Source organism: Oxyura jamaicensis, chromosome 24, assembly GCF_011077185.1.
Source record: "Oxyura jamaicensis isolate SHBP4307 breed ruddy duck chromosome 24, BPBGC_Ojam_1.0, whole genome shotgun sequence".
Taxonomy (NCBI): Eukaryota; Metazoa; Chordata; class Aves; order Anseriformes; family Anatidae; genus Oxyura; species Oxyura jamaicensis.
In genome coordinates this window covers 1,778,605-1,800,216 of record NC_048916.1, presented here as the reverse complement: position 1 = coordinate 1,800,216, position 21,612 = coordinate 1,778,605, and the positions used below count along the sequence as shown (strand labels likewise).

Below are 21,612 nucleotides of genomic sequence, written 5' to 3'. Positions count from 1 at the left end.
CCCCAGGCAAAGCTGGAGAGCCTGGCAAGATGACAGCACTTATCTGTATGCTGTGGTTTTCACATGAATACCTGGGCCCTCTTCTTGCAGCCACATTCTCAGTATGTTCATTAATGGTGAGAAAGATTTACACTTTCCTTGCATGGCTCCAGTACAACTAATAAAGGAGCTCTCCCACATTCTGACTCTGCCTGTCTTGGGACAAATATCAGGTTTCCCCCACAGATACCTCACTAAACCCCAACCTCAAATTGCTTCCTTTTAAAATATCTCTTATTCCTTAGGCTGGGCAGCAGCTGAGAGGTGCTCCCTGCACCTTATTCTTCTGAGCCACTGAGAGATGCACTCACCCGCCTTCAGGTTTTCAGTCTCCATCCACCTCTCTGGACCCTCTCCTGTCTCCTCAGGTGGCTGCACACCTCAACAAGCACCGACATCCCCCTTTTGTGGCTGGGACTGCCTCCCTGAGTCAATGTTTCTCTGCTGTGAGTGGCCAGTGTGTGTGTGCAAGACCCCAGCTGGCTTGCACCTAGCAGCAGTGAAAACAGCCAGATATTTTGGTGCTGCTTGCAGCAAGCCTTACCAATTGCTTTTCTCTGAATTATAATTCATGCATTATGCTCTCAGGGCATCCCCCTGTTTGCCCAGACATGCATGCATGCTAAAGCATGACATTAAATGTAGTTCTGCCAGCCTACAGTTGCTCTGGTGGATTTCCAGCACGTTGTATTTGGGGGGACACTTTCTGCAGTAGTGCCATGCACAGGCAGTCGGCATAGGTAGGGCCCAGCCAGTGCATTAATAGCTGCAATCACCAGGTTCACACTTTGTTTTTATCATACATAGCCTGTCCATAAGTTTTAGAGAAGATTCAAGTTCTGCATCCCTAAGGAGTATGTGTAAGCACGTGCTGGTTTTTGTTCTTATTTGAATCACTTGAGTTGAAAGGCAAGAAATACATTAAGACTTATTAAAATAAAATAAAATATGCTTGTTCTAGATGAGTAAAGTGACCTAGAAAATCAAATTGTCCTCTGAACAGCAATTACACTAAGTTTGGAAACTTTTAATTTAAACTGAAACAGTAGATTTTAGTGGTGCATTAAGTGCTAATTTCAACTCTTCTTTAACCATGAATCCCTGGAAAATCTCTCAGCAATAAAAATAAAAAGTTTTGCATGAGGATGGCAGGTACCGAGAGCCTGCAAAGCTCTTCAAGTCCTCTAAGAGCCCCTCTCCATACAGTCTCGAGGAGTTTCTCCTCCTTCCCTTCTTTTCGAGGGGGGTATCTCAGATCACACCTTGCATTCACTGGCCACTCTTCTGAAGGCTTTCACAGCCAATTTCCCATGTTCACACAATGAAAACTCCTGTCCTTGACACCTGCACTCAGCAGAGCAGATGTGGAAATGGAAAAACTTCTCTCTCCCTTTCTCTGGTTTTCTTGCAATCCTTAACCAAATGCTGCTTGGAGGGACTGGTCCTTCAGCACGCGTGCACTCTGGGTAGCTGAATTAATTCCCTACTGTAATTGTTCAACAGAGAGTATTTGCCACTAAAAACACTGGTCTCGATATGCTAATGGACAGGAAATGGTGATAAAAAGCAGGTAAGCATTACCTTAGTTCCTGGCTCTTGCGGTGCTATTTAGTTAAGCATTAATGACTTGCAAACGTGCAGATCGAGGCTTTGTTTTCTGGCCAAGGTAATTCCAGAAGCCCCAGACCATGAGAAAAAAATTCAGCCCCAGAGCAGCACGTCCACATTGCTGCTGCCTCCCTGGGGACCAAAAGCACAGATGAGCCATGAGACCCTCACAAGGAATTGGATGTTCTTGCACAAAACGGTGCTACTACACCAGCAGGGGAACAGCAGAAGCTGGAGCTGAGTGTAATTATCAGGTCCCCGGTAATTAAACCCACCCAGGCACACAGCATAACCCACCTTGACGGGGCATGGATTGCGTGGAGCGAGATGTCACAGGTCTATACCCACCTGATTTCAGGATCACCCATCTCTGTCCTCAGTTTGTGACCAGTATGGCCAGATTTGGGGCAGACAGCGTAGACTTTCCTAACCAATAACCCTGTCTAGTCGATGAGTTTTATCACCTTCCAGCTTCAAAGGGAAGGAGCGCTTTGGGTTAAAGGTTTGTTACAGAGGATATAAATTCCATATGCAGGCTGGCTCGGAACTGCTCTACAATGCAATTACAGTGACAACAATCTGCTTATTTCTTTCTACTCTATTGACCCAATAAACATGAGTCATATCTCAAATACGGGACCTCTATCACCCGGCTAGATGGCAGGTAATTTTGTGCGTGCTATTCAAAGAAAGCTTTGGGCATTCACTATAGGCTCAGAACATGGTCCCGCTAAGCTCATCAGAATGCTCATTAAGTATTTGCTCTTATTTGTGTTCCTTCAAGGAAAGAAGAAACATCTCTACTAAAGATCTAAGCTTTAAATAGAAAAAAACTCAGTAAGAGAGGGAATCCACATTCCCTAGATAATAGAAAGACAAGAAAAAAATGGGGAAAAGAAGTGACATTAGTTGATCAGAGGGGAAAGAGGATTTTTCCCCTTCTTTTCAATCAAAGTATAGTACATAGGGTTACGACCTATGCACTAAGCTTCCTGTTAATGGCAGCTGGTCTATAACAAGTTGACCGAATGACCCAGCGTCTAGTCCCATGAGAGTTATTAATAACCAGAGCACATCACCTCTGCGTAGCACATTTGAAGCTCTCACTCAGGTGCAGAAGATGTACATCAGCACCAGCTAACAACATCAGATTTCCTGGGGACATCACGGCTCATGCGTGCCAGCCAGCTTTACAGCCCCAAATACAAGTCAGAGCCACGTGTGCCCATGTCAAATGTGGGAGGCCAAAAGCTGTACTCACATTGGTTCCGTTGCTCCTCGAGATCCTTTCCTCGATGGGCACAACACTGCCAGCAGCACATGTTGTTCTGCTTCCAGCCCTGCTCCGAAGGGAGAAAATGAAATGAAATGAAATCTGAAGTGATCAATTCCAGGAACTGTGCAGGGCTGGGAACTGTGACTGCTTCAAGCCAGGGCGGGTTTTTCTTTCCTCCCAAGGCTTGGCTGAGTTTTTGAAACTGCGCAGACTGGCAGCAGTTTGGGCTAAGCTGTCTCCATGTGTGTTTGGGGAGACTCTCAGCAAAGGTATTAAAACCAACAGCAAAGCTGTTTGCCCAGCCCTTAAAAAGGGACATGACACAACCATTTTAAACGTCTGCACTTTCTGATGAACTTGCTGTTCTTTCACTAATCCTGTTTAATGACAACTTCTAAATTAGGTTTTGATCTTGATGACAGGAAGCATCTCCCTATGCTGTTCGACTGCTAAACAAGTGAAGGACCTAAGAGAAAACAAAAAACCAACACGGGCACCAAGTGCAAAGCAGGCACCGAGGTTTTGTTGCTGTCCGTGCTGGAAGTGACCGGCTCTGGGGAGGAAATACAGCTGGCTGAGAAGAAAAGCTGTACCCCAGCCCAGGCTGCTGCACAGCCCAGGTCTCAGAGACCTACCTGCAGTATCTGTACATGCAACCCAGTCCTGCTGAAGCCATCATCTTGCTCCGAAGGCTCTCTCTCCACAATGAATCCTCCCAGGCAAATGCCCCATCTCCCAGGTACACCAAAATCCCTGGCCGAGAGGCTGCTCCACTTACCTCCTTCACCCTCTTAAGTTTTAATTGAAAACATGCAGAATTGCAGCGATGTGCCCCGCAATCACGCAGCCCCCATCCTCTCCATCCTTGCCCCTTTCTCTGGGGACATTGAGTGACATTGCCCCCCACAGCGCGGTCCCTTTGATTTTCATTCATCCCCCAAAGGACTTGGAGCTGGACATCGCCTTCCCCATGCTTTCATCCTGAAGGCATCACATTGAAGCGATCCATCATCATGGTTCGTTAAAGTACTTTATTGGTGATCACGTATACGCTGTGCACGTTAAGCTTTGTACAAAAAAAAACCCTCCATTAACACCAGAGCAAGCGACAGATGCCGGAGCGGGCTCACAGGGCAGTTTGCCTCCAGCAGTGAGGGCCGGGTTCAATAAGATCCAGATCAGCCACACCAGGCAGACTCCACCAGCAAACCAGCCCTGCAGATCGCAGCCTGAGAAAATAAGGAACACCCTCCCCGAGGAGCCTGGTTTGGGTGTGCTGCTGCCAGCGGGATGCCGGCAGCGTGCAGGAGCAGCTCAGTGCCTGCTGCCGCGCTCTGCCTTAGGGGCCCTGCCTCCTGCTTCTGGTGCTCCCCCATCAAGCGTCGGTGCAGGTCAACAAGGCAAAACTCAAATTCTCATTTCAGTAGCTCTAGACCAGCAGGAAGGAGTTTCCACAAGGAAAACACCCAACGCAGCCTCACTTCTCATCCAAGCCGCTCTCCGGCAGCAGGGCGCCGCTGGAGCCCTTGCTTTTGCGGATGCACATGCCGCAGTCCAGCTCCACATCGATGTCCCCAAATTTCAGCTGGCAGGACTCGTTGCAGCTGCAGGGAGAGACAGGAACACGGCTCAGGTGCTTACGGGCAGCAGAGCTGCCAGCTCTGCAGCGGCACCCAGCCCTCCCCATCCCTCCCAGCCAAGCCAAGGAGCTGCCCATACTCCCCACAGACACGCGGTTTTCCTAACCCACGACACGGGTGTTGGGGTTCCCAGGGCAGCACAGGGTTTTGGAGGTGCTCCTGGCCCCCTGTGCCCCTCTCACCCACGTACCAGCGAGATGCGGCCGCATTGGCTGCCAGGACGGCGAGGGCACCCGCGTAGTGCCAGCAGAAGCACATGGTGAGGAACGTGATGTTGCTGCGGTCGGTCTGATCCCAGCCTGGTCCTCCCCACGGAGGGGTCAGCACAAACCCGATCTGGTCACAGACAGAGGAGGCGTTAGGCATCAGTACACATCAGGCTTTAGCGCGTTGCTCTTTGCTTTCCCTCCCGTTTTTATCTCTGTGGCCAAGCTGCTGCAGCTGACCATGGGCTGGAGGCAAAATAATCCCAGTAGCATCCAGACCACTGCCCTCAGCATCTTCACCTCCCCACTCAGATTGGGACCCAACATTGTGCTCATATCTCCACAACGACAGCTCCGGCACTAAGCTGTGCTTCCCCCCAGTTTCTTACTGAGATATCCCATCCAGTTTAACCCCATCAGACGTGCCATAAAGGGTCAGTGCAGCACCCCTGTGCTTGCCTTCCTGGGGGCAAAGCCCACTGCTTGGAGGAGAGCACTGGGTCCCACTGACCTGCCAGAGCCAGGAGCCCTGCAGAAGGAAGATGCTGGTCCTGAGGGCCTCCAGGATGATGTGGTCTCGGAGGAACACCTCCAGGAGGGCACAGAGGGCTCCAGCAAAGATAGCCGTGGCCAGCAGGGAGTGGAGGTGCTGGTCCAGCGCAGCATCGCTGTAGTCATGGAAACAGAAGAGCAAACCTGCCAAGATTCACACTGCATTAGAAGAGGATGCTGTGGGATCTGTGTCTGTTTATTTTATTAAAAAAAAAAAAAAAAAAAAAATTTGAATATTGTGACTATGCCCCAGGTCTTGCTGTGATCTGCCTGATGGGAAGAGCCACCTGTGAGCTCTGCACACAGAGTAGCCCCTAGAGCCATGGGCATCCCTGTGACCCAGCCAGAGCTGTCAGGAGCACAACAATTGGCACCTTCAGCTGTGAAGGGACTGGGGAGCTTTGCCTCAGGGTTTCCCACTCTGTTGGGTGGGGACAGCACTTTTCTGTGACTCCAGAGAGAGACAGCTGCTTGTCATCAGGAGAAGCACAAATCCCTGGGCACAACAAGCAGCCAGCCGTGTCCAGGCTTGTGTTTGGAGAGGAACAGAGCACACCCTGCACCCTGTCACCAGCCACAGCACAGCTGGGGGATTTTTGGTAGCTGGTGACCCCCCTCAGCCACCCCACATCATTCACCTTCCATGAACAGAGCCACAGAGAGCGAGAGCCGATCTAAGCCAAGCGGCAGCTTCAGCGGTGAGTGCGAGACGATGTCCACGATGCCAGAGAGGAGGAAGAAGAGGTACATGGTGGTGTAGTGCCAGTGGGTGAGGTCTGTCCAGCTGTGTGTCTTGGGGCTGTACAGCATCATGTGGGGACCAGAGGGAACAAACTGCTCCACCAGTATCCCTAGGCAGAGAGCAGAAAGGTCACACTTTTCCTTTTACATGGAGGAAAAGACAAGCTTGGAAATGTTTTCTTGAGATGGGGAATTCATAACGATATCTGCCCCGCTTCATCCACAGGAATGCTAGCAGGGTCCCACCGCAGAGAGTGCCATCAGATTGTCCCCAAGCTCTCCCACAGCAGCATCCCACCCCAACCAGCCGGGTCTCATGGGGGAGAGTGATTGCAATGTGGTCCTGCTGCCTTACAGGGCAGAGACTGTTCATCCCTTACCTGCCAGAGCAAAGAAAGCCTTGACCGCCCCTTCGAAGACTTCTGCGCGCTGGGCTCCATAGCTTGGCTGGTTCTCGGCATTCACTTTCCGTCTGAGATACTTCAGGGGGTATCGCACAGACCACCAGAGGCCAAAAACGAGGAAGAAGGTGCCCCGGAGGGCACTGCCGAGGAAACTCGATGTCATCGGGCTCACTCACAGGGCCTGCAAGGACAAACAGTGCCTGGGGAGAAACTCAAATCATCCCCAAGAGAGGTCGGGCTGCTCGTTTGCTTGGCTTCCCTGGGGAGCTGCGCCCAACTGAGCCACTGCACCATTGGGTGCAAACAGGGAATGCCAGAGACGTGAAGTCACCAGGGAGAAGCTGCCACCGTGCACCACTGTATATGTATATACGTATGGGGTTGTATGCATACAAGCATCAGGACTTTGTTGTGCCAAAGAAAAAGGCATTAGCACCCAAGAAAACAAAGCAGGGGCACTGTAACAAAGTTTTTTTGCTAATAAAAAGCAACAGCACAATTATTTCCTTGGAACACGAGCTCCCTCCAAACCAGATAATTACCAGGGCAGGAATCCAGCCGGTGCCTTCAGCAGCTCCAGCCAGCTGCGGCTCTGCTGGGCCCCGCAGCAGAAGGCAGGGCCAGCACCAGCACCGCTCCCCAAAGGAGCCTCGTGCAGCTTCCCCACAACCTCCGTGTTGCACGTGAGCAGTGACAGTTCATCAGGGAAAGGCATTTCATCTCCAGAAGGAAGAGCTCAGACACCGAGGGGATACCACCCTGCCAACACCACCAGGCACCGAGTAGTAGCAAGGAGGGCAAGGAGAAACTTGAAGAGCAGCAAGCACAGAAGGAATAAGGAATTATCTGAGTGCTTCCAGCTGTTATCGGGGCACGCTGATGTTACCTTGGGATGGTCTCGTCTCCTCCAGCAAGACCTCTCTCCTCACTCTCTGTACACATCTATCGCTCGAGGAGGTCTCACTCCTTCCCTCCTCTCGGGCTCTCTGCTCCTTCCCTACCACTCGCACTTGTGTGGAAGCGAGCGTTACTCACCCGCGGAAGAGCTACCACACCGCCTTGCATCAGGAGGGCCTTGCATCACAAATCACATCCTCGTGTTTATAAATACCAAAGGAAATTGCAGAGGCTGGATGAACAACTCCAGCACGTTCTCCAAGTCCTCCCACACGAGAAAGTAATTAGGCGCTGCGAAATAAGGGTAGGATGTGGCGGGGCAAGAGCCTGAGGTGAGGGAGAGCTCTGCGAGGTGTCCCCGGCCAGGTTTTGGCTGCAGTTCTGGAGTCAGTTGAACTGGCTCGGCATGGGCAAGGGCAGGATTTGGATTTCCAGGCTGTGTCACCCATCACATCTCCAGGACACGGGTGATGTGGGGAAGGCTCGCAGCTCTTCACGCCGTGCTAAGGCTTCCTCTCAGGAGGGAAGTTACTCAACAACCCTTCGGGCTGATGAGATCGGCCCTGTCCCAGCAGCTGGTTCAGGAGCCAGTGGTGGCTTTCTGCTGAGTTTTGGGTGCCTACGGGAGGGTGAAGAGGATGGTGCCCCAGGAGGGCCCATCTCTTTGCTGATTATAGCCTGGACACCAAGGCCAGGGCACATATCTTCCTAGCACCTGCATACACTTGCTGAAGTGACTAAGAACAAATGCTCTTAAATCACATTTAAGCAGCGTGTAATTGCACGATCTATAACCAAATTTGACCATTGTCCTGCAGGGACTGTAACTGCAAGGACAACAGCCTGAAGCTGGAGTCAGGAACATACCGTGATCAAGATACATAGCTGGAGCATTAATTTTACAAGCTTAATTGGAGGAGAGGAGCAGGAGAGCAGAAACATCCCAGCACCCAGGCATCAGAAATGACAACCAACACATCCCACCTGCAGCTCTGAGCCACGCCAGTGTCCAGCTTCAATCCAGAGATTTATCCCCCCACATCCACAGGGCACCCGCCCCTCACCTTAATTAGCAGCAGCCCCCAAAACACTGCTTCAGAGCTGACCCTAGGTTCTCCTGCCCTGATCATCCCTCTCCCCAGTGCAATAACCTCACTCTTCTCCTTTATGGACAGTTGGCTTTGCAGCCTTTCAGCCACCCAATTCCACAAGGCTTCAGGCAGTCCCCTTTGGTTTCTTCCACCAGGACACAGCTCTCCAGCAGCCACCGCAGAGACTGCAAACCTGTATGCTGTGTATTTGCAGTGCAGAGCACATTTTGCTGCCTCTCTCATGCCTAAAGCACATTTTGGGGCATCTTTCATTCAACAGAGATGCCCCAGGCCCACCGTCTGGTCAAGCACAAGCTTGGCTGTAACCCTCTCAAAAAGCAAACCCCAAAGTTTATTTTAAGAAACAGCCACTATTTTGCAGAGAAACCAGACATGTTTCCAAGCAACAAACCACTTGCACAGCTCACATTCTCGAGGTGCAGCACACCCCCCGCCCCGTCCCCACAACCATCCCACCGAGGCCAAACCCAGCCCACCTCACCCACCATCTCCCCCAGCACCCCAGGCTCACACACGCTGGTTGAGCTCCAGGCGAGTCACAGCCCCAGAACACAGTGCCGGCTGAGGAGAGGCACTCGGGTTATTTATTTTTCCTGCAAGCTACTATGTCTGTCAGAGGACCTGAAATACGGCTGCAGTCAGAAGTTATTACCTGAGCTGCCCTTCTCCCCCCGCAGCTCCCAGCCTGCGATGCTTTTGCTTTAGCAGCTGTACGGGAGCTGCCTTCTCTCCTTACAGCACGGTGCATTTGGGCAGGACAGTGTTTCTGCCCAATTTTCAGGCTCTCCCCCAGAGCCATCGCAGCTCCAGCATGCATCCAGCCAAAAGGCACCACTGATGATTTTGGTCCCACGCAGGGGGTTGTTCCTGCTGATGCAGGGACATCGCTGCTGCTGGGAGGATGCTGTCCACATGCATGCACGAGTATCTGTGGGTGCGACAATCAGCCCAGCAGGGAGAAACAGCATCCCAGGACAACCAGCCTAGCCAGGGACATTTGGAGAGTTTTGTCCCAGACATATGTCCTTGTGGATCCTCCTCCACCCCTGCTAGGCACACCTCTCTTGTGCCAACAGCCCTCGCCCAGCAGCAGAGGCACCCAGCTTGCCCCCTCTCCTGCAAATCCTCCACCATGGCACAGCTCCAAAAGCCGATGACCCCCAGAAGTGCAAAAGCCAGAGAAATTCAGACACTGCCTTGACTGCCAGGAGACATCAGTGGCTGCCATCGTACAAAACCTCTTCTTGAAGAAGTGGGCTGAGGAACCCACACCCATCCCCTGCACAGCTCAGCCACCCATTTCTCTTTACGGGGAAAGAGAGGAGTTTACCTGTGACTTCTGCCTGTCCTTCTCCCTCACCAGATGCGGGTGGCAAGGAGCGGTTATTACTCAGAGGTGGCAGATAAAGGGAGAAGCGGCGGGGAGGTGGCCCTCAGACAGGATGTTTAGAGCCGAGCATCCTGCAGGACAGCTCAAAGCGCGCTGAGTCAACCGGCTTTCACAACCAGAGGCACCTCGGCCTGCTATTAAGAAGAAGTCTCCTGGAGTTTGCCACAAAATCAGGAAGAGCAGCCAATTCCTGTTCCCATGGCAACCACATATATTCAGTTATCATGCTATTTTTTGGACGGATGGGGAAAGAGCCAAGGAAAGACAAGGATGCAGCATCGCCCAGCACTGCCTGGCTCTGCTAGAAGGGCTCCGAGGTCCCAGAGCTGGACTCAGTAACCTCTTTATGGGGTCTGGCCTTATGTAAGGTGTCTGTAGGCAGGAGTTTGGGGTCAGGGTTCCCAAACCAGAGCAGAGCCCTTGTGAGCTCAATGTCCAGCTCTTCAGTCTCCAGAGGAAGAGGAGAAGGACGGACTCTTTCCCCAAAAAGAAGGGTTGGCAGGACACAGCAGCCTGGTTTTACTCCTTTTTTCCCTATTTGAAACAACACTGCCCAACACCAAGCAGCTGCAGCCACTGACCTGCAAAGCATGCCTTAAATTCCTGTGTGCCCAGCCTTAGCACCTCACCAGCCGCACAGATGAGCAATGCAGGTGCCTGGAGGTGAATGATCCCCCCACTGCCCCCAGCTCCCATCCAAGCACCGGGTTTAAGGTGCAGGAGCAGCGCTGCTCGAAGAGCAGACCTGGGCATCTACAGCCACTCACTGCATTTGCAACCTGGTAATTCTCTGGGCTGCAAACAGATGTGTAACTCTCTGTGAACCCAAAAACCTCCCCAGCAGGGTGCAGGAGGAGCCGTGCTCAACGCTCAGCCCTGCAAGAGCTGCACACGTGAGCCAGCACCCCGGGGGAAGCCCTGAGGCTGGAAGAGCAGGAGGCAAACCAGCCTACCCCGGGGTGATGGGCTGTTCTCCAACACAGCCAGAAAGGCCACAGAGCCATAGCCAGGAGCTTGTTTACACGCATTATCTCCCTATCAGTAGCAGCAAGTAGGAGGAAGGAAGAAAAGCAAGCAGCTGCTGGCGTGCTGCCGTGCTGCACCACTGCCACCAGCCCTTCTTGCACGCTGCTCCGGGGCTTGCTCACCTCCAACAGGAGGCACCTCTGTGCTCACAGGGTGGAGAAATCCAAACAGGGACAGGGCGAGGGACACTGCGCTCACCTGCGGGTGCTGCTTGTCCTGCAGATGCACGGTGGGAGCCAAGCACACACGGAAGGGGATGCCTAATTTCCAGGGAAGCCTGAAGCAGCAGAGGGGCTGCCAAAGCACAAGCACCAAGCCAACCTTTCAGGAGCTTGCAGGGTCCACTAAGACTGAGCACTAAGAGAAATGCAGCCATTTTCCCTAAGCCCCCATACAGCCCTCCCTGTGGATCCACCCCAAAATAATACAGCAATGTGAGCTTACCTGGAGCGTGCAGGTTGCTGGAAGAGCACAGCAGCACGGTTTGTGACTGGGTTTTCCCTCCTGCTAACAGCCAGCTCCACAAAGCAGCATCCCAAAAAGCAGCTGAGCTCAAAGCCGGTCACCAAGCAGGAGCAAAGCCCCAAGGACTGCAGGAGAACAGGAGCTGGGAGCCAGCAGCTGGGGGAAGAGGGGAGGAAATGAGGCCCAGCTGCACCGTGCCTGCCCCTTGCCATGGAGGTTAAAGAGCCAGCCAGGAGCCAAACCAGCAAAGAAAGGTTTCTGTGAAAGTGCAATTCAAAGTACCTGCCAATTGGTTCGCAAGGCAGACTTTGGGAAAAGCTAGCAGTGCATGAAATGCTTGGGGAAAAGGGGTTTCCAGCCTTTTAAGGCATCCCCACAACAAAAAGTGAGGATGAGGCTGTGAGAAGTGCTTGGGAACAGGGGACTAAATGATGGCAGCCTGCCCCAGATCACAGAAGGGGTCAGCCACACACCGTGGGTGCTATCACAGCTAGTGTGAACGGCTGCACTCTGCTGAACCATGCTGAGCTGCAAACCACTGGGACATGGGGGAACATTATGGGATAGTCCCAGCAACTGTACAGCTGCCCTGATGTTCCCAAGCTCAACTCCAAGCTGAATTTGACTTCATTTTTTATTTTATTTTTTTTTCTTGGCTGTAACTGCAACATCCTCTCCCTGAAGGTTCATCATCAGCCTCAGTGCTAATGAAAAAATGTGATAATGTTTGCCTACTTCCTGGGGGTGGTGGGAGGCACAATCTAATTAAAGGTTTGCCAGCAGCTCAAGCTCTGCAGATGGATGGTTGTTAGGGAATTGCAAAGTATTATTATTATTATGACGAATGCTAAGACAGGCTTTCATAAACAGGCAACAGGGGAGGTGAAGCAGGTGGTAAAAGCATAGGCAGGGCTTGTTCTGCTTCCTACGCTATCATTCCAGCCTTACATAAACGTGGCTGTGAAGGGTGGCAGTGGTAGATCCTATCTCTGGTCAGAACCATGAAATGAGCAGCTCGTGGACAGGCTGTGCTGGGGCTCTTGAAACTGAAGAACTGAGAAAGGCTGAAGAAACGGGGCTAGGTATCCCTTTGGGACAACCAGCAGCACCTTCCTGCCTTGAACAGGCAGGTTCCTTATTTCTGCAACACCGGCAGCGCCCTGCACTGACCGACACCATCCACCAGCACCAGGCTGCGGTGATATAAGGCAAAAACCGAACCACCCCAAACATCTCACAGGGCATTACAACCCTTTTAAAGCCAGAAATGGCTACAAACATAGCCAGGCCCATGCCAGCTGCATGGCCATTCAATCCAGCCTGCCCAAAACAAAGTTTCAAGATGCTAGCGGGTAATTCAATTTATATAGTGAAAGACGTGCTGGTTGGTAGTAAAGTGTTAAAAGTAGCATTCCATTTAGGACTGTCCTGGTATGTCTGTCACGTAAGAAATAAATGTGAGGAGGGCTTTTGGTTACACTTCGCTATATAATAGGCCACCTCTGGACCTGTGCCCTGGGCACCCAGCAACCTTCATGCCCTTCTTTGGGTACCGAAGCTATTTACAAACATGTTTTTTAGCTAAAACACAAATTGTTAGTTCTCACCTGAAAACGAGTTCCTCAAAAAGCAAACACCACCTGTATTTTCTTCTAACTTAATCACAGGCTGTATCTCTCCTCCTTTGCTGACCTTCATACCTTGGAAAAGAATGTGCTCCAGAGAAGGAAAACAAATTAGCAAGCACTATACTGACAGTCCTAGGATGTTTGTAGGACCAGGAGTTAATGAGGCAGGCAGAAGCTATTCCAGACTCTCAGTGCTACAGAGGGAAAAAGTGTTTTGTGGCCACATGGTGACAAGGGGACAAGAAAATGCTGGAGGAGATCTCAGAGGGAAAGGAGACTGCAACTTGATTAAGAGCAACAAACAGCTGTGAAGAATTCAATAAACCCTTTCCCACCTTCATGCTCAAAAGCAATGAGTGCTTTGAAAAAAAAAAAACAAAAAACAAACAAACAAACAAAAAGAACAAGGTCAGCTGCATCCCCTCTGATGGAAATAACCTCCGGCTTTTGGGGAGGAGAAGGAGGAGGGTGCCTGCAAGGTGAGGGTGACCTCGGCCAGCCTGGAGCAGCTTCTGCACACCCAGCACCAGCTCTGCCACCTGGTGCTGCCCTCATGTGGCTATTTAATGGGAAGAATGATTTTTTATTTTTTATTTTTTTAATTAAGAAAATAATTCAGAGCACCACACCACTTTTTTTTTTTTTTTTTTTTTTTTGCTGTTCAGTTAAGGTTGTTTTTCTGTCCTGGAGCACTCTAGGTGCTCAGTTTGTCACCCTGCAAAGAAGGCTTGCTCTGCGCACTAGGAGTCAGCAGCTGCAAAATGCTCTCCCTGGGTCACGTCTCATCAGGGCAGCAAGAGGAATTGGCACAGTTTAGAAAAAAAATATTCCAATCACCTCTTAGCAGAATAAGTATCTGCAAAATGCTTGTTGTCTTCATCAGCTACAATTCATGAGACTTAATTGCATGGTGTTTATCAGATGGATTTACAGTGGCGGATTACTCTGCCGCTTAATTCCCTTTTCACTGAGCCTATTGGCACCTCCCGGTATCCAACACTGCAAAATAAACCTGCTCCAAAGTGGTGGGAACACAGGGAAGCTGGCATTCAAGAAAAGCTAGTCTTTACAGCCCTGCTATAAAGCAATAAAATCCTGACTGTAGCCCCGTTTGTCTACAACAGCCTCTGTGCACAAGAGGAAAGGGGCTGGGACCTGCGGGCAGAGGGGCAGCTGCTTTTTGGTTCAGCCTTGTGCAGGAGCACAGACCCTGCTGCCATCCCCCAACACTGAGAGGACATCAGTGCAGAGCATCCTCCTGGCCCGAGGGTTTGAGACCCGAACAGCTGTAACTCAGCTTGTGCTGGTGTTTATTTCATATATATTTCTTAATCTCTATACTCACTACTGGCACATCTTCCTCTTATCTAGGAAGTGATGTTTTTGCAAGTAATTATCTGGCAAAGGCAGGCTGAAAATGAAAAGTGTGCCTGTTTCATCTCACTTTCCCAGCCGAGGGGGTTTTGTTCAGTGGAAAAGTGGGATGTCTCATGAATCCCGGCTGCTCAGCCATGTGTCTTGCAGGCCTCCAGGCTTTGCAGGTCTGAGAGCTGGATTTGTCTAAGCCATTATTGCACACTCTATAATTTATAAGACTTAAACTTAAGGATATCAGCTCAACGAGGGTTTTTAATTCACATTTATTCACTCTTTAAGACTTTAAGTGAATATAAAACTATTTAAAATGTGTCTTTAGTTCAAAGCTATAGTAATAAAAATTGTGTTGTGTTCAATCAAGCTGTGATGTTGCAAATTTGACATAATCCCACATCCAGCACTCCTTTGCTCTTCCTCCTTGGGATGACATTTTGGTGCCAAGGTGTTGGAAGACCTGAGCCCAGCCTGGACCTTCCCTGCCTTCAGTCGCAGCAGGTCAGGCCAGCAGGGGCTTGGAAGAGTCACCCGGCCAAAGGGTGCCATCCTTCACTATGGAGACACATGTGGGAACCCACAGGACAAAACCATCTCATAATGTTGAATTTCTGCACTTCATTTTGTAGCTAAAAGTCACTGCGGACAGTGATGGTGATATTTGGGTACAGGTGGGGGCAGCTACCACCCAAGCACACAACGGGCTTCCCAAGAGCAGAACGGTGGCACCTCTCCACTATCCCCAAACATAAATATTTCATTAGATTTTGGTTTTGTCTTTCTTCTGAAAAACTGATTCTTCCCATATTTGGAGAAGGAGACTGCACCCTCCTCACTCTTCATCTGATCCGTTTAAGAAAGCAGCCTGGGAGCTCGTGTCACACTTTTGTTTCCGGACTCCGAGGCCGATGTAGGGCTCGCTGCAGTCTCTCCTGCACCTCTGGATGCAGCTGGAACACATGAGCGAGAAATCACCATTAGCCAAACTCCCAGACTTCTAAGGGCAGCAAAGTGCACTTGTATGAATATACAGATGGGGAGAAACTGCTGATGTGGTAAAAAAAATTTTTTTTTTTTTTTTTTTTTCTTTTCTGCACCACTAATAACTTAATGAGTGTCAAATGCTTGGAAATCCTTGCAAGGAAAAGGACAAAGATGGGCCAAGTGTCGGGTATTCTGGTAATTTGATTTCTCTATTGAATTAAAAGCTGTCTTTCAGCTGTCAGTGCAGAGCAGAAGCAGTGCATGACTCGCAGGAGCAGCTCAGGGACTCGCTTATTGGCCTTCTCTGTCTTTAATGCCTGTGCCTCTTGCTGCCCCTATTTTGCATTCTGTGCACTCATCAAACAGAACGCACACTTGTCGCCACGCTCTAAAACTTGCGGGAACCACAGGATGCTTATTCAGCTGTGACTTTGTACTCCAGGACAGGCTGCTCATTGCACATCCCTCTGCTGACGTCCCCATCCCCGCTGCTGCCCAGCCCTGAGCCCCAGCCGTACCAGTATGCGACAGTGTAGTTTATGGCCAGGATGACCGCAGCGGCTGCCCAGTGCCAGAAGAAGCACATGGTGAGGAACATGACATTGTCGTGGTCGCTCTCATCCCACATGGGACCTCCCCACGGCTGGAACAGCACGACCCCGATCTGGGTGGAAGAAGCAGTTCATTAACATGGGGAAAAATTGATGTCCTGAGCCCCTGCACCAGCTTTCTGCCCGACCTCGAAGTCCAGCCTGGCTATGAGTTTGGTGCATGACCCCAGGCTGGTCTGCAAATGGGGCTTTCAACCTCATGGAGATGTTCTGGAGGCAAATTGGGCTTGAGAAGCTTCTGCAGGAGTTCTGTAGCCACACCAAGCAAGCCTGCACCTTCTCCTCTCTTCTTCTGCACAACATCTGAATACTTCTGTCCATCTGCATCACAGACTCCTAGCCACCCTTTAAAAACTCCAAATTTAGTGTTTTACAAGCTCAGCATAGTTTTTAACCTCTGGAAGAAGGGTAGTTTGAGTCAGTGAAGCAGCCCTGGGAGTGAGCAGGAGGAGAACTCACACTTATTTTGGTGATTTAGTCCTGGGAGTGGTTATCTCTACCCATTTCTTTGTTTCTCCAGCTCCTACCAAGGCAATCAGGTGACCTAATTTTTACTCAGCCGTTTGATTGCTTGGTGAGGATTGTGTCTCTCCACTAAACCAGAGGGAGTGCTGCCGGGTGCATTAGACACATTAAGCAATTAGTACTTGGTTGTTAGGTACTGCAGAATGCTGCTTGCTTACTGTGAGCACTCGCCTCTTTTTCCCCCAGAGAAGCAATAAGGCAAGACAAACAGCTATTTCAGCCAGAGCAGCCATCAGAGATGACCTGTGCTGAGTAAATTCTCATTCTGGGTTATGATCTATTTATGAAGTGAGCCTTGCAAAATTATTCTTCAGAGACACGTGATTGATACATGATGTACAGCTGCTTTTCCTCTCTGCCATTGCTCTCCTGCCTCGGTGCTTGGCTCCGCAAGAGAAGCCAGAACTGACCTGCCAGAACCACGTTCCCTGGATGATGGTGACACCAGCTCTGAACATCTCCAGGACAATGTTGTCACAGAGGAAGACCTCCAGCAGGGTGCTGCAGGCCCCTGAAAATACGGCGATGAGCAGAAGGGAATGGATATGCTGATCCAGCATGGGGCGGTGAAGGACGTGGTAATAGAAGAGACAACCTGCCAAAATACGTATCCCACTTAGAGCAGCATTTAGCACAATGACTGAAACCACCGAGCCGTGGTAGAGTAAATCTTGTCCCACCTAGATTTCAGTGAGCTTTATCAGATGGGAAATGTGAGCAATTAGCAAGCTTGAAGGATGAGGAAGTGAAATCATTTCTTAATGTCACATGGAAATGAGTGGCATGCCACAGACAGCACCCAGGCCCCCTCCAAGATCTATTTCCTTTTCTTACATGCCATGCTTTACCCGTTGAACTGTCTGTGCTGCTACTTCAAAGACCACTGGGACAAGGGAAAAGAAAATACCAGGAGACATGCCTTGGTTAAGGAGTTTTCAGTAAAAGCAAGGACTTCATTTCCTAGTGTCTTCTTCCTGCCCTGTGTGAGCCAAGAGGTCTGAAATCCTGGCTCACAACTTGCAAGACAGTCTGAAGATAAAATGATATTCATGATGTGCTGAAGCTAGAATAAGTCACTTGAATTTGCCACGTGCAGTGCAAGCAGATGAGAATGACGATGCCTGCAGCACAATTAATGGCTCTCGGGGGGAATGCAGGGCACACAAACAGCTCTGTGGATGTCAGATAGATGCTGCATCCACCAGCCATTCATCATAACAAGGGAACTCAGCCTTCTGCTTTGTACTGCTCTCACCCCAGAAACCCCAAACCAGGCAAAGCCAGGACCTATTGATGCCTGTGTTTCCCATCCTGCTACAGACAATCCTTCAATAATATATCAGACCTAAAACGTGTGCTGTCTGGGGGTGTCCAGAGCAATATCTGTTTGGCAAAGTTTGGTCCCTCTCTGACTCACCCTCCAAGACCCCTCCCCAAATACAGTGCCGCCTGCTACCAACCTTCGACAAACACAGCCACAGAGAGCATGAGGCGGTCCAGACCCCGCGGCACCACGTGGGACAGGTAGGTGAGGACGTCCACCGCCCCAGAGAGCCCATAGAAGAGGTACATGGTGGTGTGCTGCCAGTTCATCAGCTTCACCCAGTCGTGTTTCTCCCCGCTGTAGAGGTACATGTGTGGACCGTCTGGGACAAACTGCTCTGCCAGCATCCCTGCTCAGACACGCAAGATCACACCACTGTGCTTTGGATGGCTGATGCCACTCATTGCTGCGGGGGCTGTCTGAAGGCAAGAGCTGAAGATTTGGGGGTAAGGAGAAAGGACTGGATATAAAAATCGGGACTGCCTGGACTAATGGTTGCTCGTCCTCGGGAAGCAGTGTAAGATATTTTTTAAATTATTATTATTTTATTTTTTTTGCCTCAAACTCTGTTAGAGACCACGACCATTAAGGAGATGCATCCTTCCACATCTGGGCCAATTTCTCTGGAGTAAGGGCTCCAGCACAGGCATCACTACAGGCTGGCAAGCTACCAACACAGCTACTCTGATATAACCCTTACCTATTAGAGCAAAGACGATTTTGACTGCTCCTTCGATGGCATCCACACGCTGGAAGCAGTAATTCCTTTGGGACTTCTTGCTTGCTTTCTGGCTGAGATGCCTCAGTGGGTATTTCACAGACCACCAGAGCCCAAAGAGCAGGAAGAAACTGCCTGGAAGCGCATGACCCTTGAAGTTTGCCATCCTGACAATGTCCTCCAACTAAAAGGCAAAGAAAAACAGTGTCATTACACAAATCACACCAGTGTTTGATGTAACGCTATGGAAGAAAATGGAGAATTTTTTCCCTTTGCATTTTGGAGAGGACTGGAAGAGCCGGAGCCCAGACTCATTTAGCAGAGCCCCGTGTCTGCTGCAGTCTGGCGTCCCAGCAGCTAAATATTGCAGCTCCCCAAGAGCCCAAAGTGGGCTTTGTCCTTCCCAGCAGTGGCTCCTGCTCTTCCTAAACTTCAGAGGGTTTGAGCAAGAACACCTCCAGCAGACCTGGGCAGGGTCAGGTTTGTGGGATCAGGCAGGAAAGATAACACATGGGGAAAGCTGTAGCTGGGGGCAAGGGAACCACCAGTGGGATTGTTCAGTTCCTACAGAAGAACTTGAACAGCTACAGGAGTGGTGTGCTCTAAGCAAAAATGTTTAAAATTCCTGGAATTGTTTCAGCCCAAATGCATTTATTTCACAAACCCAAAGGATTTTGTTAAAAACAACTTCAGAAATGCTCCCAAGCCCCAAACTATTTTCTCTCTGCATCACTGCTTCCTCCCAGAGCATCGCCAAACTGGGTTTTGCAGTGGGGATCCCACCCGAGCTGCTCAGCACCTTTGCTCGAGCCTCTGCACCCCTTGGTGCTGGCACACATGTGCAGGGGTTGCAGGAGAGCCAGAGGATCTGTTTCCTAGGAGAAATGCAGCAATTAAAACTCAGCCAGCTCCTGTTTACCATTTACTGCTTTGCTTAATTAGGTGCAGAAACGATTAGCTCTTTGATGTGGGCTCCAGCATATGTTCAGGGGCCTGCCTTGGTGCGGCTATAGGTCGGTTGTGTCGGGCTGGTCAATTAGGAGTTTTTAATTGATAGCAAAGGCTGTGCTGGCGGTGCTGAGCGGCTCCTCCTCTGCTCAGTATTGCTCCCACCCCTGCTGAGCTGCAGCAAGGCCAGCTCACTCGTGGCATGGATGCAATCCATCGGAACAGCGAGGGGCTGTGTACTTTGGTGCTGAACCTGCCCGTACACCCACCACCTTGGTTTGCTTCCCCCAGCTGCATTTGGGCTTCAGGCCCCACCTGTTGGTACGATAAAGCAAAACACACCCTTCTCCTGTTTCCTGCTATAAAGGACATTTTGGGGATGAGGCTGAAAACAGCTTGGTGCTGTTGGCCTTTGAGAGGCACAAGTTGTTGCTTAGGCTTTATCAACCCCCATCTTGGGGTCGGTTTGTCCTCAAGACACACTGTGTCGCTCCATTGAGCCCAAGCCTCTGGGTCCTGGCCATGTGCAGATAGCATCTCCTGCAGGCAGCTGTCCTGGGGCAGGAAAATCCACCAGGCTGGGTCAGACCTGCTGCTGCCAGGTGAGAGCTGCTTTAACCAAAGCAGCTGATGCACCACCTCGAGGCAAGCAAACGTCGCCTTCTGGCACAAACACCACCCCAATGTGTGCAGCTGCCTGCACAACCACGACTGCACCTTGTGCCAGGCTGGTGCCACGGTCCTGCCTTCACCAAATGCCTACAACCTGCCAAAAAAATAAAAAAATAATAAAAAAAAAGAGGATGGGACTTAATGCTTGGGTGGGAGAGCTCTGCATGAAAACATGATTTCCTACTGCATTTGAGAGCAGCTTTACAGGCAGCTTTTAGGAGCGCTGCAAGGCTCTGCCTTATTTTGTGACTTAAAAGCAAGGATTTATTGACAATGGGCGCATTGGGTAATTAAACAAGAAATCAAAGCAAGGCGCTGTTTACCAGCACTGCTGGCACAGTCCAGTAGGTTAATACAATAGCCTCTTTAGTCCTTTGAAGGAGACGGCCGCAGAATCAGAACATCTACCTGTATCCCTGTGACAAAGGGAGCGACGTGCCTGAGCCGGGGAGATGGCTGAACAGCCTGTATTTTCTGGGTGAGCAGAGAGCCATGTCACGTACATGCAAAGGTGTTATATCAGAATAATATAACTAAACCCCTAACATAACTAAACCCCTCACAGAATACCATGACAAGACAGTCCAGAAGCCGTACTGCATTACTGCTATAATTACCATGTTATAATGCTCTCCTATATGTCAAATATTTAACCCCACGAACCAGCTCCAGCAGTTGTATTTTAAAGGTCGGTGTTTAATAGGACCTGAGGGTTTCCCACATGAGCCCAATGCAGTCAGAATGTGATTACTTAAAGGATACAGTGATCAGTCAAAGCAGGGAAACTTAAAGGTTACTTTTAGGTATTAAACACCCAACCCCTTTGTAGGATGAAGAAAAGCATGAAAAAAAAAAAAACAACAGCTCTGATTTCAACACCAAGCACCCCAGAGAAAGCGGCTCCTGTTTATCCACACAGCTCCAAATGCAGTGAGGCTGTACCTGCGATTCCCAAGTTAGGGAAAAAAATCAAAAAGCTGAAGACGCAGCTGGTTGCTGGGGTTGGTACCAGCAACTGCTGCCACAGGGCATCACTGCGAGGCGTGACTTTGCCTTGTTTCCTACTCATCTGATCTGTACACTCGATAGTGCACCCGCGTCCCTGCTCCCATGTAATTAATGCTCTTTGCCCCACTGCCTGTTTATTACAATGCCGTGCACTGAGCTGGCTTAATGATTTACTCTTTCATCTGCTCTTATCACCTCCCAAAGGAGTTGGTTTCTTTTTGTTTTAGAGCTAATGCACCAAATCACCCAGGAAGGCATCTGGAGCAGTCGGGAGGATGGTGAGGAGCTGGGGCAGGCTCATCTCCTCCTTCCACCTCCCTCTGACAGCCCCAGACAGACTCTTTTCAGCCAGCCCCAAGAGCTCTAGAGTTTGCCTTGTTTGCTCTAACATTTTGAGTGTGCTTCTCTTCTCTTCTCTTCTCTTCTCTTCTCTTCTCTTCTCTTCTCTTCTCTTCTCTTCTCTTCTC

General features: G+C 50.3%; 2 protein-coding genes across 7 annotated transcripts in view; both read right to left on the bottom strand.

The window, feature by feature from the left end:
* Positions 1-3,937: 3,937 nt before the first annotated feature.
* LOC118178055 (transmembrane protein 45B-like) lies at positions 3,938-14,354 on the bottom strand. 6 transcript variants are annotated; one of them, XM_035346258.1, is made up of 6 exons: positions 14,330-14,354; positions 6,443-6,647; positions 5,960-6,172; positions 5,281-5,465; positions 4,754-4,899; positions 3,938-4,527 (listed from the first exon to the last, which is right to left on the bottom strand). In XM_035346258.1, exons 2-6 carry the CDS (start codon positions 6,627-6,629, stop codon positions 4,401-4,403), a joined length of 858 nt encoding a protein of 285 aa, XP_035202149.1. In that variant the 5' UTR covers positions 6,630-6,647; positions 14,330-14,354; the 3' UTR covers positions 3,938-4,400. The 6 variants fall into 6 exon arrangements, with proteins under 6 accessions (XP_035202149.1, XP_035202144.1, XP_035202147.1 ...); XM_035346253.1 differs by lacking the exon at positions 14,330-14,354 and adding an exon at positions 11,336-12,480; XM_035346256.1 differs by lacking the exon at positions 14,330-14,354 and adding an exon at positions 10,447-11,079.
* Positions 14,355-14,605: 251 nt separating this feature from the next.
* Positions 14,606-21,612, bottom strand: part of TMEM45B (transmembrane protein 45B) — a 10,519-nt gene continuing 3,512 nt past the window's right edge. Inside the window, exons 2-6 of the mRNA XM_035346259.1 lie at positions 18,500-18,701; positions 17,936-18,148; positions 16,886-17,070; positions 15,858-16,003; positions 14,606-15,305 (exon numbers count right to left, since the gene is read on the bottom strand). Coding sequence (XP_035202150.1) covers positions 15,188-15,305; positions 15,858-16,003; positions 16,886-17,070; positions 17,936-18,148; positions 18,500-18,683 — 846 coding nt within the window. The 5' untranslated portion in view covers positions 18,684-18,701 and the 3' untranslated portion in view covers positions 14,606-15,187. The remainder of the gene's footprint in view (positions 15,306-15,857; positions 16,004-16,885; positions 17,071-17,935; positions 18,149-18,499; positions 18,702-21,612) is intronic.